Source organism: Zeugodacus cucurbitae, chromosome 3, assembly GCF_028554725.1.
Source record: "Zeugodacus cucurbitae isolate PBARC_wt_2022May chromosome 3, idZeuCucr1.2, whole genome shotgun sequence".
In the NCBI taxonomy this organism is placed as follows: domain Eukaryota; kingdom Metazoa; phylum Arthropoda; class Insecta; order Diptera; family Tephritidae; genus Zeugodacus; species Zeugodacus cucurbitae.
The window spans coordinates 74,671,792-74,687,799 of record NC_071668.1 but is presented as its reverse complement, the minus strand read 5'-3'; the positions used below and the strand labels follow the sequence as shown (position 1 = coordinate 74,687,799).

The 16,008-nt window shown below is 37.3% G+C and overlaps 2 protein-coding genes across 4 annotated transcripts in view; one reads left to right on the top strand and one right to left on the bottom strand.

Annotated features, from left to right (window-relative positions):
- Positions 1-613: 613 nt before the first annotated feature.
- On the bottom strand, positions 614-3,973 carry LOC105212037 (solute carrier family 25 member 35). 2 transcript variants are annotated; one of them, XM_054227634.1, is made up of 5 exons: positions 3,925-3,973; positions 3,768-3,859; positions 3,529-3,704; positions 3,248-3,383; positions 614-3,036 (listed from the first exon to the last, which is right to left on the bottom strand). In XM_054227634.1, the coding sequence occupies exons 2-5, from the start codon at positions 3,837-3,839 to the stop codon at positions 2,506-2,508; spliced, it is 915 nt and encodes a 304-aa protein (XP_054083609.1). In that variant the 5' UTR covers positions 3,840-3,859; positions 3,925-3,973; the 3' UTR covers positions 614-2,505. The 2 variants fall into 2 exon arrangements, with proteins under 2 accessions (XP_054083609.1, XP_028895886.2); XM_029040053.2 differs by having other exon boundaries at positions 3,768-3,857; positions 3,936-3,971.
- A 1,954-nt stretch (positions 3,974-5,927) lies between these two features.
- Lama1_0 (laminin subunit alpha-1) overlaps positions 5,928-16,008 on the top strand; it is a 174,600-nt gene continuing 164,519 nt past the window's right edge. Inside the window, exons 1-2 of one of the 2 annotated variants that reach the window (XM_011183785.3) lie at positions 5,928-6,104; positions 10,235-11,298. In XM_011183785.3, coding sequence (XP_011182087.2) covers positions 10,464-11,298 — 835 coding nt within the window. In that variant the 5' untranslated portion in view covers positions 5,928-6,104; positions 10,235-10,463. The remainder of the gene's footprint in view (positions 6,105-10,234; positions 11,299-16,008) is intronic. The other variant, XM_011183784.3, reaches the window with a different exon arrangement.

Here is a 16,008-nt window from a genome sequence, read left to right as displayed (position 1 = left end):
AGTCTGAGAATAGACAATAATATCGGAAAGAAGTGAATAAAACGACTGCATTCGAAAAGCTTTCGAACTTCATAAGCTTTTAAGCTTCCTGCGCTTTCGATTCAATTGTACCACGTGTGGAATTCGACATCTCAGTTCTCTCGCGTGGCAGAAATGTCGTCAGTTATGACGCCAACCATGGTAGAAAGAGTTACAGTCCGGAAAGGTATGACCTGCCTCTTGACCAGCTATAGATGGCGCTGTAACTTTTCCACTGAAAAAAATTTAGTAAGAGAACCCACAACGGATTTAATCCATACTATCGGTTTTTAGTAATTGTAATAATTTTCAATTTGACGATACTTCTACAACAATTCTAAATTCATGAAAACAAATAGCTCTTGGTCAATCAGGCACTCACAAGCCCACTTCGCTTTTATTTCTAAACAATGTGTGAATCATCGTCGCTTCGCTTTTATCCGCCGATTACTTAGAATCCTTTTAAGGCAAGCCGTTGAGTTTTCCTTTTAACTGCAATACAGAAAGCAGCCTTTCTACACATTAGCGGCTCACGCAACACTTGAGACATTCATCCATACACATACATATGTACATATAAGTAGGTATATCCATATGTAGTTGAATATTCTTACTTGTTCTCGGTACATTCCAATGGGCACTTGTGTGTGGTTTGCTTTGTTTCCAGGCAAAAATGACAAGCGTATTGAATTTGAACAATGAGCCTCCTGCCGGTAATTCAAGTAGATTCCTCTTAGAAACGTCACTGGCATGCCAAACAAATGGATGAGGCGCAACGAAACAGGATAATCGGCAGAATACGCACAACAACACATAACAATATATTGACAAAAAAATATTTTTGAAATAAAAAATTAGAAAAAAAAATTAAAAAAAAGAAAAGAAGAATGTGGCATGTGTATATTCCTATTGTGAACTTTTTTTTTGATTTTGTTAACTGATTTTAAATGGTAATAAATTTGTAAATGAAAATAACGCCACTTACTCAATAGAAATATAAGAAAAAATATCAAAAAAAATCTGAAAAAAAAACAGAAACAAGAATGAGCAGAAGAAAGAAAGACTGTAAGGACAGTGATAAGCGTGAAATGCACACAGGACTACAAAATGCACTTTGTTTGCAGTTGACATTATGAACCTTGTTGTTGTCACACATATAATACACACACACACGCAGAAAATCATACACTCATTGCACTTCTTGCAACATCTGAGCATGGGAAAAACCCCAATTGACTGACCATGAGCAGCGCCCAGGCATGCGCTGCAAGTGTACACATGTTTGTTGTAGGTGTGCGCTTGTGAAAATGCCACTTATCAATACCTGTCGTTCAGCGAAACCGGCGCAAGTAATCAGAAGCAACAGCATTTTTGACTAAATCCACGGGATATCTTGCCGATCTTCAAGCGACAGGTAAACACATACGTGATCTATGCGGCTCGCCGCTTGTGTGCGTGTGTTTGTATGCGAGTGTGAGGGTGTATGTGAAACTCACCACACCAGCGTGTTGAGTCGCTGCGCTAAATATGCCAAAGCGATGTCTAGTAAAATGTAAACAAAACAAGTTCATCGGTCGAAAACGCCGGCTGGCGAATATTTGTTGTGAATTTGCTTACAACTTGTTGCAATGCAACATGTTGCATATGTGTTGCTAACGAACAAGGAACTTGTTTTTACTTTTTCGGGATTTCTTTTAAGATAAGGCCGAGTTTCATCTTTTATTCGTAAATATTTAAGGAAGATCTCGCTGGTTTAAGTGGTTCCTGAAAGTGTTATATAGGAAATAGTGTCGGAGATTGGGTGATTTTCATTCAGGGCGCTTATTGAGGACCTCTCCGAACTCTTTACATTATTTGTGGAGTGCGCTTCCTGAAATGAAGTATGAACCAAGTTTTAAATAGTCTCTGAACTATTGCTTTATATTCAGCATATTCTTTCTACGAAATTTTTCCAGCCCAATTTAAAAATCGTTACTCAATCGTTACTCAACATTCGGCTTCCTAAAAAGGAAAATATCAATATTTGCTTCTATAGGGGACTTCGCTTTTAACTGCCCATTAAAAAGGTCTCGCCAGAACAAATATAAAAATTCTGTATTCTTTGAGAATCCCCCAGTCGATCTCTTAAGTGCCCTGCAGCATCCTTCACCATCCTACCATAAAGCTCCCTTACTGGGATATAAAAACCAGGAACTAAGAACGATCTGATTTCATGATCTGTTTCACTCCAGGGCATAGATGGCACTTCAAAAAGGCAGATCATTCCTAAAACTAACAATCTTCGAATATCTGAATAAGATCAAACGGTTGAGCTTCGCGTTCCGATATATCCGTGGTAATCGGCCTTTACAAAACCCATTTTTAGATCACCAGAGTTATCTACCCTTAATGTTCACAGGCCTTCCTAGTTGTTTACCGGTTACAATACTTGAAAACGATTCCTCAATGAGATTACTTTATTTATGCTCTGATTCTTCTCCACAATGACTAGAATTTAATACCGAATCGATTTCTGAGTGTCATAAGTTGATCGAAGAAGAGCAACAATAGCGCCGAGTGTGGCACTAAGCGCACATAATTCGCCCAAAAACCTTTATAAAGTCCATAAATACCCTCAGCGCGTGCAGTCTTCGTAAAGCAATCCAACCAACCTTTGTACAGCAGACCCTTACCATTCGCATCCAAACCCTGATTGTAGATCCGTGTCATTATGACATCCGCTGGCGTCATAGCCACAGTTACGCAGCAACCGGCAATAAAACCGCCGCAAAGTGAATTCATTGCCGGCTGAACGATTAGATTGTGTTCACGCAAAAATGACTTGATCGGACCGAATGTCGCCAATTGCGTGGCGGAACCGATAGAGGCGCGCGTAATGGAAGCTGTAGCGCCGCGCCATAAACCGAAGATACCGCCTTGTCGGTAGATTGTGCGGAGCGCCGAAAACATGCCCGTGTGTTCGTGTTGATAGCCGACAGCGACTTGCTTTGGTGCACGCGATTGCAGTTGAGTCTTTATCTGTGGAAAAAAAAACAAAGAAATGTTTGAATTCTGCACACTTATTAAATAAATAAATGCATATTATGTAGTAGCTTTCCAAATCTCAAACGGTTATCTGGCTAGAGCCAATATTACGTATTTTTATCTGTGACTGTTTATCTGAATTTTATGAGCGTCTGGCACTCAGCGTATTATGAAACAGTTAAATAATTGTTGCATGTATACAAACCAAGAAAAACGGACTGGAGCAGTATGCACCCACTGCACCACCGGCAGCGCCCCAAAAGAGATTCAAGCCGAAAGATTCTTCACAATTTTTATGGCGAGTCCAACCCATATTCACAGCGCTGGTATGGATACCCAATCTGTGAAAAATATTTTTGAAATATTTAAATGTTTCAGAGAACTAATTTTATACTAGCTTCAAAGTAACTAGTTATAAAACAACTAGTTCCAAAACAAATAACGAGTTTCAAAATAACTTGTTTCGAACTAGTATGATAATCTCACCTAACACCATTTACTATGAACTGGAAGTACATGGTCGGCACCAAACCCTTCTGCAAACCCGTCCAACCATCATTGCGTACCACCGTGACCATACCGTGCAGTACACCCTTGTACGGTACAACATAGGTGCCACGCGCCGCCAGTTCACCCTGCAGTTGTATGCGTGTTTTGATAACCTTCGTGAAACATTTTTTTGTTATTTACTATTTGTTTGACTATTTTATCTCGAGACTTCTTACATCGATTGGATTGGTGAATGTTGTTGCACCCATGGCAGCCAGACCGCCGATCACATATTCCGAAGGGTTCATTGCTTAAAATATGTGCGCCTGAAAAATTCACACAAAAAACATTTGAAAAGATAGTTGCGATTTTTTAAGAAAATGTTTATTAACTTATGGTGTCACTTTTTTATTAACCACTCGAAGTACTGTTCCACTCAGCTGCCGAAAACTGAATGATTTGCATTAACGTTTAGCAAATTTTAAGTGGTTCCCAGATATCACCTAGATAAAGCTTATCAATTACTTGCTTATCTGTCTAGTGAGCGTCATGCATCATATTTTAGTTGTGCTTGCAGTGCGTACTATAATAGAGAGTACCAAGAGATAATAATGAGAGTGTAAGAAATGATAATACAAAAGTGTGCTATAATCTGTCGAAAATGATCTCTTCATTGAGGAAAACATAAACAATAAACGGAGCAAGAATATCGTCAATCTTGACAAGTCTCTTTATGTTATTTTAATAAAGTCAGTATAATGGCATTGGTGTCTTTGATATATATTTGACCAAACTTCTTTAAAAACCCGCGCGTTTGCAGTTTTAGTCAAAGCCTTTTATCTTTTTTTTCGAAAGATTCAATGCAATCTTTGCCAAATGTACGCTCACAAGTTTATATATTTATATTATTCCATAATAGCCTTTTCGTACAGATAAATTAATTTAATACAATAAGATTATAATTGAGAAACCAGTTTTTGACTTTCGCACAGTCAGTCACTTGATTAACGATCAGATGTTATACATTTTTGCTGTTCGTAAGTTTCATCAGCTGATTGCTATCTTATCAATGACCACAACCAAACGTAGAAAACAAGCCGCTGAGCTGTACTCCAGTTTCAACTCAATTTATATTCGATTAAAAATTAATGTAGTAGAATAAGATAAGTTTGTATGCTGATTCGATCTAAATCAGCGCTTTAATCGAGCCAAGGCCAGTTAATTGCCCAATTAACTCCTTAAGTAACATGTGGACAATTAGTTAATTGACTTAATTAAGCGTAATCTCAAATGAATATAAATAATGCGATTATCGAATAGCCAAAAATTTCGGTTCCCTATTTAGTAATAATTAATATGGCAACCACACAATTAGGCTTTGTAACTCAATCAGTATTCGAGATCTGACGAAAATATGCTTTTACTTCTTTTCTCACTAATTAGGAATCCTGATTTTTATGGTTACACTTAAGTTGTGAGTTAATCAAATTTTCTTAATTGACAACAAAAGTGTACACCGAGCAGGAGATGTATAGTATATTTTCAACTTAAGTATATTTTAACAATGAATCAAAATTTTAGCTGTTTGTTAATTAGCTAAGAAATGAAATTGTATTCAAAATTGATCCCAATGTACTGTCAAGCTTACTATAGGCAGGGCTCCTGGATTAAGAGATAAATATATGTATACCGATATAATGGACAATTTGACCAAATTTGGATGATTTCTGGGTGAATCTGAGGAAATTATATGATACGTTTCAATTAGAAAGCGACAGACATGATGTCAGGACTCATCACCTTATTCAACACCCTATAATACCATCAGATACCTTCGTTAGTATAAATAAACATTAGCTGATTTACTGACAACATAAATTGTTTCATTAAAATAATTATGTATCTTCTCAATTGTATCGGTTTCAGAATTAGATGAATTAGGCGAATTAGATAAAAACTAGTAAATATGATTTTTAATCCACATTCTGACCTTAATACTGACCTTGAGACTGAAGAGAAAAAATAAAAAAATACCGAATCCTAAATTTTTCGAAAAGCATAGGTACATATGTATGAATCCTCAAGTAAAGCTTAACAATATTTCAAACCACTGAGCCATCAAACTTCAAACAAGCAACCACAACTCCACCTCCAAACATTTGCGCCGTTGCATTGCACTAAATGTGGTGAGTTACGCCGTTAATTATCATTTAGCGCAACGCACTTGTGTTCGAACACCACCAAACATGCAAGCGCATGCACCGGCAGTGCAACGGAAAAACTCACCAAACTGCAACATTGACTGGCATTGATAAGTGTGCAGCGCAGCGCCTTTGCCGAAGATCATCAAAGCAGCAAACGAAATCGAAGGCGCTGACGTCGCAGGCTGGTGAATAGCGCATCAGTTCTTCGTGGTGACTCAAAGCGAGTGGTTGGGAAAACGGAAAACAAACGAGTAAAAGTGCACGCGCGTTTTAATTGAAGAATTGTTTTTTATGTTTTTGTCTTTTGCCATATGGAAATGGCAGTGAGAAAACAAAATTGATAATAAGAAAGTGCAGAAATTATGCAAAGTAAGTTTGAAGTGATAAGTGTTTTTGAGTTTTAAGCGGCTAATAGTGATAAATAGCAAAATGCAATGAAATAACGGAATAGTAAAGTGTTGGGAAAATTGAAAAAAATATATATCAATGTGTTGTTTAAAATGAAAAACATTTAAAGCGTTAATTTTAGAATTTGTTTTGTGTTTTTTAAACAAAAATTTAATGATAAAAAATATAATTGTTAAAAAATATATTTTTTTTCTACGAAAAAAATTAAGAAGAAATATATATTTTTACGAAGAAAATTGAAAATCAGTTTTTTTGCTACTGCGACGCCTGAGACTATACGTAATGTACTAGTGTATGAGGGCTACCGAGAAATCCATGTTTTCTTAGCCCTTTTTCTGAGGATATACGAAAATAGAAATGTGTCGCAGCATGCAACGACATCTACATGCCTCGCTCGCTCAAGTCTTCGTCATCGTCATGGCATGGTCGTCTCTATGTTCGTTTTAATTTTGGTACGCGCTGATGCATGCGATTTTTTTTTCGCGATGCTCTGAGCGGCCCCATTATACTACGGTGTGAATGTATGCATGTCTGCTGGTGACCCCTTTCTCGGCGCATACAGTCCTTCAAAAGTGGCAGCGCATTAAAAGAAAAATTTTGCAACAAATCAAAGTGCAATGAAAGAAGTGAACACAGTACAAAAATAATGAAAAAAAAAAATATTTTTTAGCGAGAATTAAAAAAAAAATATTCCACGTGCAAAACAAACAAGAAAGCAAAATAACAATTAAGTGGACTTCGCGTCTGCAGTTCGTGCGCAAACACCAATCGGCTTGGAAAGGTGTAAAAATAGTTGCGAACACACACAGGCATACTAATAAACCAACACTTAGCCCTTTCTTCACTGTGTGCCAGTGCGAAAGCGCGTAGGGAAGTGAAGTGCAAAAACAACAAAAACGTCAGTGTTGTTGTCGTTGTCGCGTTCAACCGGAAGTTGCTAATATTTGTATTTGTGCCTTGTATGCACTCATGCTTTTGTTTTTGTTGTATGCGTGTAAGTGCAGCGTGTAGAAGTTCCGTTTCTTATTGCGTAGAATTTGCTGCGTCGCCGGAAAGTTTTGACACGCGTTGGCACAATGAATGGCAGCAGTTCCGTCCAAAATTATTAGTTTCGGAACCAATTTGAAATTTTAAACATACTTTTTTTTGTTTTTTGGAGTTGGTGTCAATAAAATGTTAAGTGTCAGCAAGAGTGCAGGCTAATAACACGAACATACAAAATACCGTGTTAATAGTGGTTTTGGCCATTACATGCATACTAATGAGCAATAAATATTTATGCATAAGAAATTGAAGTTTTTAAATTTTTAATTGGAAATTGTAATTGACTTTGGAAATTTGTGTAGTATTGCCTGTCATTAAATAAGTGAATTATTAGAAAGCCATTTCCACCAAAATGTGATTTTATCATTTGTGATTTATTATTTAACAAATAACGGAAAATAATTGAAAAGATAATTAGTTACTAAATGTGTTGTTACTTGATGTAATAATATTTATATTTGAAAAAAAAAAATAATTTTGTATGATTTTGAGAAGTTATGCGAGATCCACTCCAACCCAATACAACTACTTTCATGTAGGTTTTAAGTGTGTCTTTAATTTAGTTAGAACTGCCTTGCAACAAGTCATGTCTTATACCAAGTTCTAAGCTATAGCCACAACGGTATCCTACAACAGCATACACAGCTTTATCACCTACTAATTCCAACTAAATATATGGATAGTCTAATTCTGGATAGATAGCCTAGCTTTTAAAATTCAAAATATCCCGAAAACTCATCAGCAGATGGCTACATGTTAGGTTGCTCCCTTAGGGCAGTATCCAAAAACTTACACCACTATTGCGAGTGCCGACTGGCAATATATAATCGACTACTGAACGATTGTCGACTACCGGTGGTATTGTAAGTGTCGATCAATCCCTTAACCATCGACTATGATGGCTCATTTGTCGATATCTAATTAAAATATAATCGACTCAATTGATTGAAGTCAATTTTACTGATAGTCGACATTGAAATAGCCTTCTTTGACCTATTTCTTCTTCTTGACTGGCGTAGACACCGCTTATGCGGTTATAGCCGAGTCCACAACAGCGCGCCACGCATCTGTCCTTTTGGCAGTTTGGCACCAATTGGTAATACCAAGTTTAGACAGGTCCTTCCATCGGAGTGGTCCTTCCTCTTCTTTGGCTTCCACCAGCGGGTACTGCATCGAACACTTTCAGAGCTGCAGCACTTTCGTCCATTCGAAGCAGAACTAACGGCGCGGGTGTTGTTTCCAATGATATCAATATCATCGGCGTACGCCAGCAGCTGTACACTCTTGTAGAAGATTGTACCTTCTCTATTTAGCTGTGCAGCTCGTATTATTTTTCCAACATCAAGTTAAAGAAGTCGCACGATAGTGAGTCACCTTGTCTGAAACCCCGGTTGGTATCGAACGGCTCGAAGAGGTCCTTCCCGATCCTGACGGAGCTTTTAGTGTTGCTCAACGTCAGCTTACACAGCCGTATTAATTTTGCGGGGATACCAAATTCAGACATCGCGGCATTAAGGCAGCTCCTTTTCGTGCTGTTGAAAGCTTTAAAATCGACAATGAGATGGTGTGTGCCGATCCTTTTTTCTCGGGTCTTGTCCAAGATTTGGCGCATGGTGAATATCTGGTCAGATGTAGATTTTTCAGGTCTAAAGATCTTTGACCGATTTTGACATGTAAAAAACCAGTCTAATCTAGATCATCTTGATAACAAATGATTGAGTAGGTCTTCTTTTTGCAATTTTAATAAAAAAAATTAAAGTTATAAGTCGTCCTGTTTTTAGAAAGATCCAATTGTTTGTTCCATTTGTATGGTTTTCGGTTTGTGCTTTAATCATCCAAAGGTCTTCGTAAATTGCGACAAATATTGATCGCAATAGATCAGATAGATAGAAGTTTCGTCCAATGTCTTACTTTCTATCCAGTTCTCTTCCATCTTCTTCTTATTATCTTACAGTGGTATAACAAAGAACAATATCTGAAGCTAGATATTACTAAACAAACCTGATAAAAATCAGCTCATTTTACAATATCGAACATTTCAAAAGCTTTATCGAGAAAAAGTATTTTCGAAAGCTTTCAGTAGCTTTGCGCTATTAAAAAACCAACCAGTTCTTGAACTGAACAAACTTATAACAAACAGTGGTATAACAAAGAACAATATCTGAAGCTAGATATTACTAAACAAACCTGATAAAAATCAGCTCATTTTACAATATCGAACATTTCAAAAGCTTTATCGAGAAAAAGTATTTTCGAAAGCTTTCAGTAGCTTTGCGCTATTAAAAAACCAACCAGTTCTTGAACTGAACAAACTTATGTCAGCTGACCTAAAACTCCATTTAATTAGGTAAAGCACCATTTCTTCACCAATAAGCAGAAAATCAATTCAAATTCAAATTATTTTTATTTTATTTAGTTCATTTCCCATGCTCTACACTTTAACCTTGATATTTAATTATTTAAATGCGGCCAGGCAACAAATGTAACAGATGATCGACTTAAAATGCATTAGCCAAAACGAGAAAGGTTCGTTGAATTTACATAATTTATACATTTTAAAAGCATACACTTAACTAGATTAATGAGCATAAACAAAAATATTATTAACAAATACTAGTTGGTTGAACATAGCGTAATATTTGCCGTTCAAAGCGTTTAATTAAAGATAATAATTGGGTTTCGCTGTTGGTGGCGCTTTCAACAATTGTTTAATTGAGTCAATTAGCAGCGATTTTTCTTTATAATGATAGGTGTGGGCGGCGTAATAATTGAGTCAATTAGCAAATTTTCCTTACAAAGAGTGTAGGCAGTTTCATAATTGAGTACATTAAGTGAAGTGTCTGAAATGCTTATAAATTGTTGTCAAGAAAAGGATTGATAAACATTTAATTTATTAGTGTTTAAATAATTAATATTATTTGTAGGCAATTATATTTAGCTGAGACAAACTGCACTAGTGATTTGTGGTATGTGTGTAATACAGAAATGTAGTAGCAAAGCCACATATAATCCTTATTTACTACTCTATTTTACTATCGAAAATATAGGAAAAAATATATAAAAAATATTAAAAGTGCGTAGGATTGCCAAATCGAACAAAAAACGTAAAAAATATTTTAAAAGTGCAAAGAAAAATTATTAAAAAAAAATATTATAAAAAAGTGCAGTGCAAAATAGTGAGTTAAAGGTGTTGAAGTACGACGCAAAATGCAATGCAACTAGTAAAGTTCCAACGAAATACGACCCCAACGAGAATAAAAGAAGAGTGAATTGAAAATGTCGTCTATAACAACAACAAATCCACCGCGCACAAAATTGAATCTCCCAGCGAATAAAAACACCTCACACCGAACAAAAAAGAAAGCAACGCGTTGGTCGCTCTTGCTATCCTGTCTCATACTCCTCGGCGTATCCTTCAGCTGTCACATCACCAGCACACATGCTGCCAGCACAGCAACAACACATAAACAATTCGCGCATCAGCAACTACACAGTCTCTCACCCGCGCAGCTGCTGCGGGAGTACGCGGAGACGCCGCTGGCGTTGAATACAAGTCGTGCGGCATACGATGAGTCCAGCGTGGAAGCGTTGATCGCACGCAGTCATGTTGCGGCGAAGAAGTTGCAACGCCAACAGCATGAGCAGACGCAGCAACAACAACGCCAGCAACATCGCGCACAAAAGCGCAAAAAGCAACACAAACAACGGCAACAACGACAGGAAGAGTTGCAGCCACACAAATCACACAAGCATGAAAAATCGCGTAAACAACGCGAACAGCAACAACAACAGCCATTGCAAACACATCAGGCAACACATCGTAAAACCAAAAGTGGTCTGCCCATCGAGAGCAACATAAATAGTAATGAATTTGTTGCGGACAATATCGCGCTGGCAGATGCCGCAACAAATACGGTTGCGGCAACCAAAGCAGCAACAGCGGCATTCGCTGCCAGCACAAACAAACGTGCCACAACAACGCAACAGCAACAGCAGCAGCAGGCGAAGAAGAAAAATGGCCGTAACGGTGCGTCCAACGGTGTTGGTGGTGGCGGCGGTCGTAATGGTCATGGCATCAGAGACGTCGGACGTCAGAAATTGCACAGAAACGGTAAGTTACCCTTTGCCGGTCTGTTTTGAGAAATATTTCTATGTGTTTATATAAATATTTTCAACTAATAACAACTGCATGCACTATACACTATCTACTCGTGAACAATCATACGAGTACGTACAACTCTGCGCACATTCATGTCTACTCTATTATGGCTGCTGCCAATTTGTGGCGGCAGCAACAAGTTAGCCGCAAAGTTTTCCCATCACAAACAATGGGAAATACGACAATTGCTCATTCCGTCGGTACAGTGGGGGTGTAATGATAAAATTGTCAAAAAAAATTACTGTCTCAAGGCGTTCTAATCCGTTTAATATTCGAAGGGACATGTTCATATATCTTTAGTTGGTGAACCCACGAACCCAGGAATTATAGGCGAAAATCACGTCGACATCGGCGGAAACCAGAACCAGAACCTACTGGTCTGATTTGTGTAACAAGCTTTCGATATTTTCATCTGAGTACTTTTACTAAAACTGTCAGTCCTATTCCACCAAGCGTTTATTTGAGATCTCATTGCCTAGTTGATGTTATTTTCTTTTCATAACCGCCCAGACCTCGAAGGTAATTCTTAAGCCTGAGGCTGGGTATTTTCAAATATGTCTTTAAGATCCGGCAATACTGACCGATTATAATTCTTATTGTTCGAAATTTACATGTGTCTTTGTTTTCAAGCATATAAAAAACTTCTTCGAATAACCTTCTTCCTATTGATTCCTATTGATTGATATTGAGGTTTATCAGGTTCTGTTTTTCGAATAGTAATTTCTTTTTTAACTGACCTTTCTAATATAGTTATGATTTTTTCGACAACGCGATCTAAGGTTTCGTCGCAAATATTGTCTGAAGGGACTACTGTGGAAGGACGCAGCTCTGATCTTCCGCTAGATTAAGAACCTCTCCCGAAAAATTAATCTAACTAATTCATGGGGTAAACCCTTACATTAAAATTATACTAAAATAATACCTTACTTCGACTTTGATCAGAGGGATAGAAATAGTTTTTTCAGTGTGGTTAGGGTATTCCATTGGTCCCGTTTCAATTTCGTGAAATGCAAAGGCGGCTTAGTTTTTCCGATCCCACAACAATCGGGTCTACGTAAACGGAACATATCAGGATTTTTCTTCGATCAAGATATGTCAACTCAGAAAAATGTTCTCTGCCACTAAAACAACAACAACTATTGGTCTAATTGTTGTAGTTCCGATTATACTACGGAATTTTGACGATATATTTAGTAAATTAGAAAAACTTAATTACTTAATCGCCTCACTGTTTCGCAGTTCATCATTATTACTGCAAATAACAACAAAATCAATAGAATATCTCCAACAACCGCGCGTTCACCAACACATTCCTCAAATTCTTGTTTATTAGACATTTTTAATAAAAAAAAGAAATGCATGCGTCTTCCGCAACTGTTACAATTCCTTTTTGAAGACGCGCTGCTCCCAGAGTTTATTGTTGTTGTTGTGCTAGCAGCTGTTGCTATTTGATATGTATTTGTTGTTGCCGGTGTTTTATGGCAATGCAATTCCAGCAGTCATGTTGTTGTTGTTGGCAGTTTGTTGCTACTAAATATGGTGCTGCCTGCCAACAACTTTGCGGTACGGTACGAAATGATCGATTGCAGCGAGAAGTTTATGTGAAAACACGAACGTCAAGCTATATAAACATACAAATACATTTACAATTCTATATATACATACGTCAGACACACACACCGGCTCACCGTCGCTCAGCCAAAGTGCAAGATGCGCAGTGACGTGTGAGCGCGTCAAATGTGCGATCGATCTGTTAGCGATAGCACGACGGCTGTTGTGCGCCGCCAACCTAACAGTTCTCAGTACGTTTGCTCCGATCGTTGACCAGCTCCAAATATGGTACGGTTTTCCACACTACTCTGCTGGAGTTGAAAGAACTTTCCATGTGAAAGTCATTGCAGCTTCTGATGCAATGCAACAAATTCCAACTCGCTGCCATAGTCAGTGGTTTGTCCATCCATTTGCTAGACATACAAACATTCAAAGACTGCTTAGACAGGAAGAAATTTTTAAAATTTCCAAACGTGTCCAACGTGCTCGCGCCTGCTCTTGCGGCTCGCCATAGACGAGTGGCATAGCAAATGAGGCGCGATTTGCTGGAGCTGAATTTCATTAGAATACATAATTTTACGGAAGTGTAGTAGGTTGAACTTCAAGTAGCGGCGATGACTGACCGACTTCTCAGCACTACATCAATTGGCTTTTGTAAGGGCTTTGAGTGTTTACATTTACGTCACGATAATTGGTTTCTTCAATAATTGGTGATAAACGTGCATTACTGTGGCAAGCTTCAGTTGCACGGTAAGCCGAAAGCTTGAGATAGAGGAGAGAACTGGCTCTCAAAGTGTTCTACGTTATATCTATAATAATCAGTATAAATTTAGCAGTGGAGCCGTTCATGAAAATTTAATATTTCTTGCGGGTCTCATTTGTCACACTATATTTGAAGAACTATGTTCTATTCCCAGATCTACTTTTCTTGCCAGCTTTCTTCTAAAAAACGGTATATAGAAGTAAATATAAATTCTAAATAGGTAAAAGTAGAGCTCCACCAGATTCTCTAGATACATTTAATTGGGTCTATCTATTATAAGGTCGGGACACTGTAATCCGAAAACTGAAAACGAAAGTTTAGGTCATATAGATGTTGGTATGAGAGAACTGCAGACTGTTTTATCCATGACTTGTTAGATATATTCTGGAAGATTCATCGGATCTTAATGTCTGAGATCTCGTAGCAAAAACAGTAAGATTATTGGGTTACGGTGCTAGATAAGCTCTCAACTGCAACGTTTCGTAGGTTCCAAGCTATTATTTTTAAAAGGCGAAATACTCTTTTCAGAAGGATTCACAATCAGGCCGCTTTGTTACAAGTTACTAATATCGAAACAAAGCAAGAATCTATTCTTCATTATAACAAATGACGTAGTTGTCTGTCGGTTCTCTTATTATGTTACATAAACAAACACATGCTTTAATGGAAGCAGCAGTTTGCTAATCTTCAGCACCATCGGCGTTCGCAAATCAACCGACACTTATCATCCTCACTTTTAACGACCATAAATATGGTAAAGTCAATTGGCAATAAGCTCTGCCGAAGCACACATAACTTTACAGTAAAACTCCTTAGTAAAATCAATTTCTATAAAATTTACTGCTCTAGCGCCGAACAGTGTGACATTTTGATAAGGAATATGCAAAAAAAATTAGTTGCTTGAAGACTTTTGCTTTAAAGTGGCAAGTGAAAAAGAGAATGCTGAAGATTTTGAAATAAAAAATGTGTGTTATATTTTAGAGTCTATCAACTACTTCTATAATTATTTCTCGGTACGAAACTTCCTTTATCCTAAAAGTAGACTGCTTTTAATGGAAATTGTTGCCTACATATAGGCTAATATTTAGCAAAGTTACATATCCCTAACTGTTTTAGTAAGATCATACACCAAAATGAATTACTGATGAAAAATTTATCTCTGATATTTTTTGGGTTTTCAAGCATCATAAATTCAAGGAAATATAAAATATCATGTCTTCGAAAATAATAAGAAAAGGTCCAAGAAGATCTCAGTAATTGATCACTCACACCCCATGGTGCACTTTACCAATCCATTCCTCTCCATTTATCCATTTAGTAGAAAAAGCGCTGAAAATAAAACTCTCACACACACACACACATACATACACTCCCGAGTCGAACTCCAGCTTGTAAGCAAACGCGTGTACAAGTCCTTATTAGCGCGTGCCCATATTTACGAGCATTACCATAAAATGCGACAATAATAAAAACAACTACAACTACTTTTGAAATAATAAACGATCACTACACGAGCAAAAAAAAAACAAAAACAAAAAGAAAACAGTACTTGCCATTTCCCCCATAGACTATTTGAATGGGCGAACCAGTTGAACACTTTAAGTGTTGCCGCCATTTGTTGCCATTAAAAAAATTGGCCCTCTCGACTCCACAAGAACTTAGCAGCCACACACATATGGTGGTGCTTTTTGTTTTTCTTCCCATTGTTCGTGTAGTAACAAGTCACATTAGCTTGACTTGGTTGTTGTTGTTGTTGCTTTTTCTTATGTGTTTTTTGCACGATTGTACTTAGTGGCGTTCAGAGTCCAATGATTACAACGACTTTTGCACTTTCGTACAACGATCGGTGCCGCCTTTGTCGCAGAAAGTAGAAGTACGGCAGCTTGTAGACGCTGTGGTTGAAGTGCGGGAAGTATGAACATTTGAAGTGTCTTTTTATGCGAAATTTGGAAAGTGCCCACAAACCATTGCCAATAATGAACTGCTTTGATGATCGCCCCGAATGTTTTTGTGTGTACATTACGGTATTGGAAATGTTTTTCAAAGAGACTTCATTAGGAGTGTTGTGGAGTTGATTTTTTTGTGGGAGATTTTAGTATTTGTTCTATAATATTTTGATAATTCCTCAGTTTATTTGAGAATTTTTTCATAATACAAGTTAGAAACATTCATATTTATCACAAAATAATTCTTCACATAATATTTTTAATAGAGATTAGGCCCCTTGTACTCTTCTATCGCTAATTGGTATTTTATTAGATTCGGAAATTTTCAGAGCTTTATTATATTATTGCATAAAGGCTTATGAATGAGTTATAGACTACTATCAAAAGAGGGTCTGGTAAAGC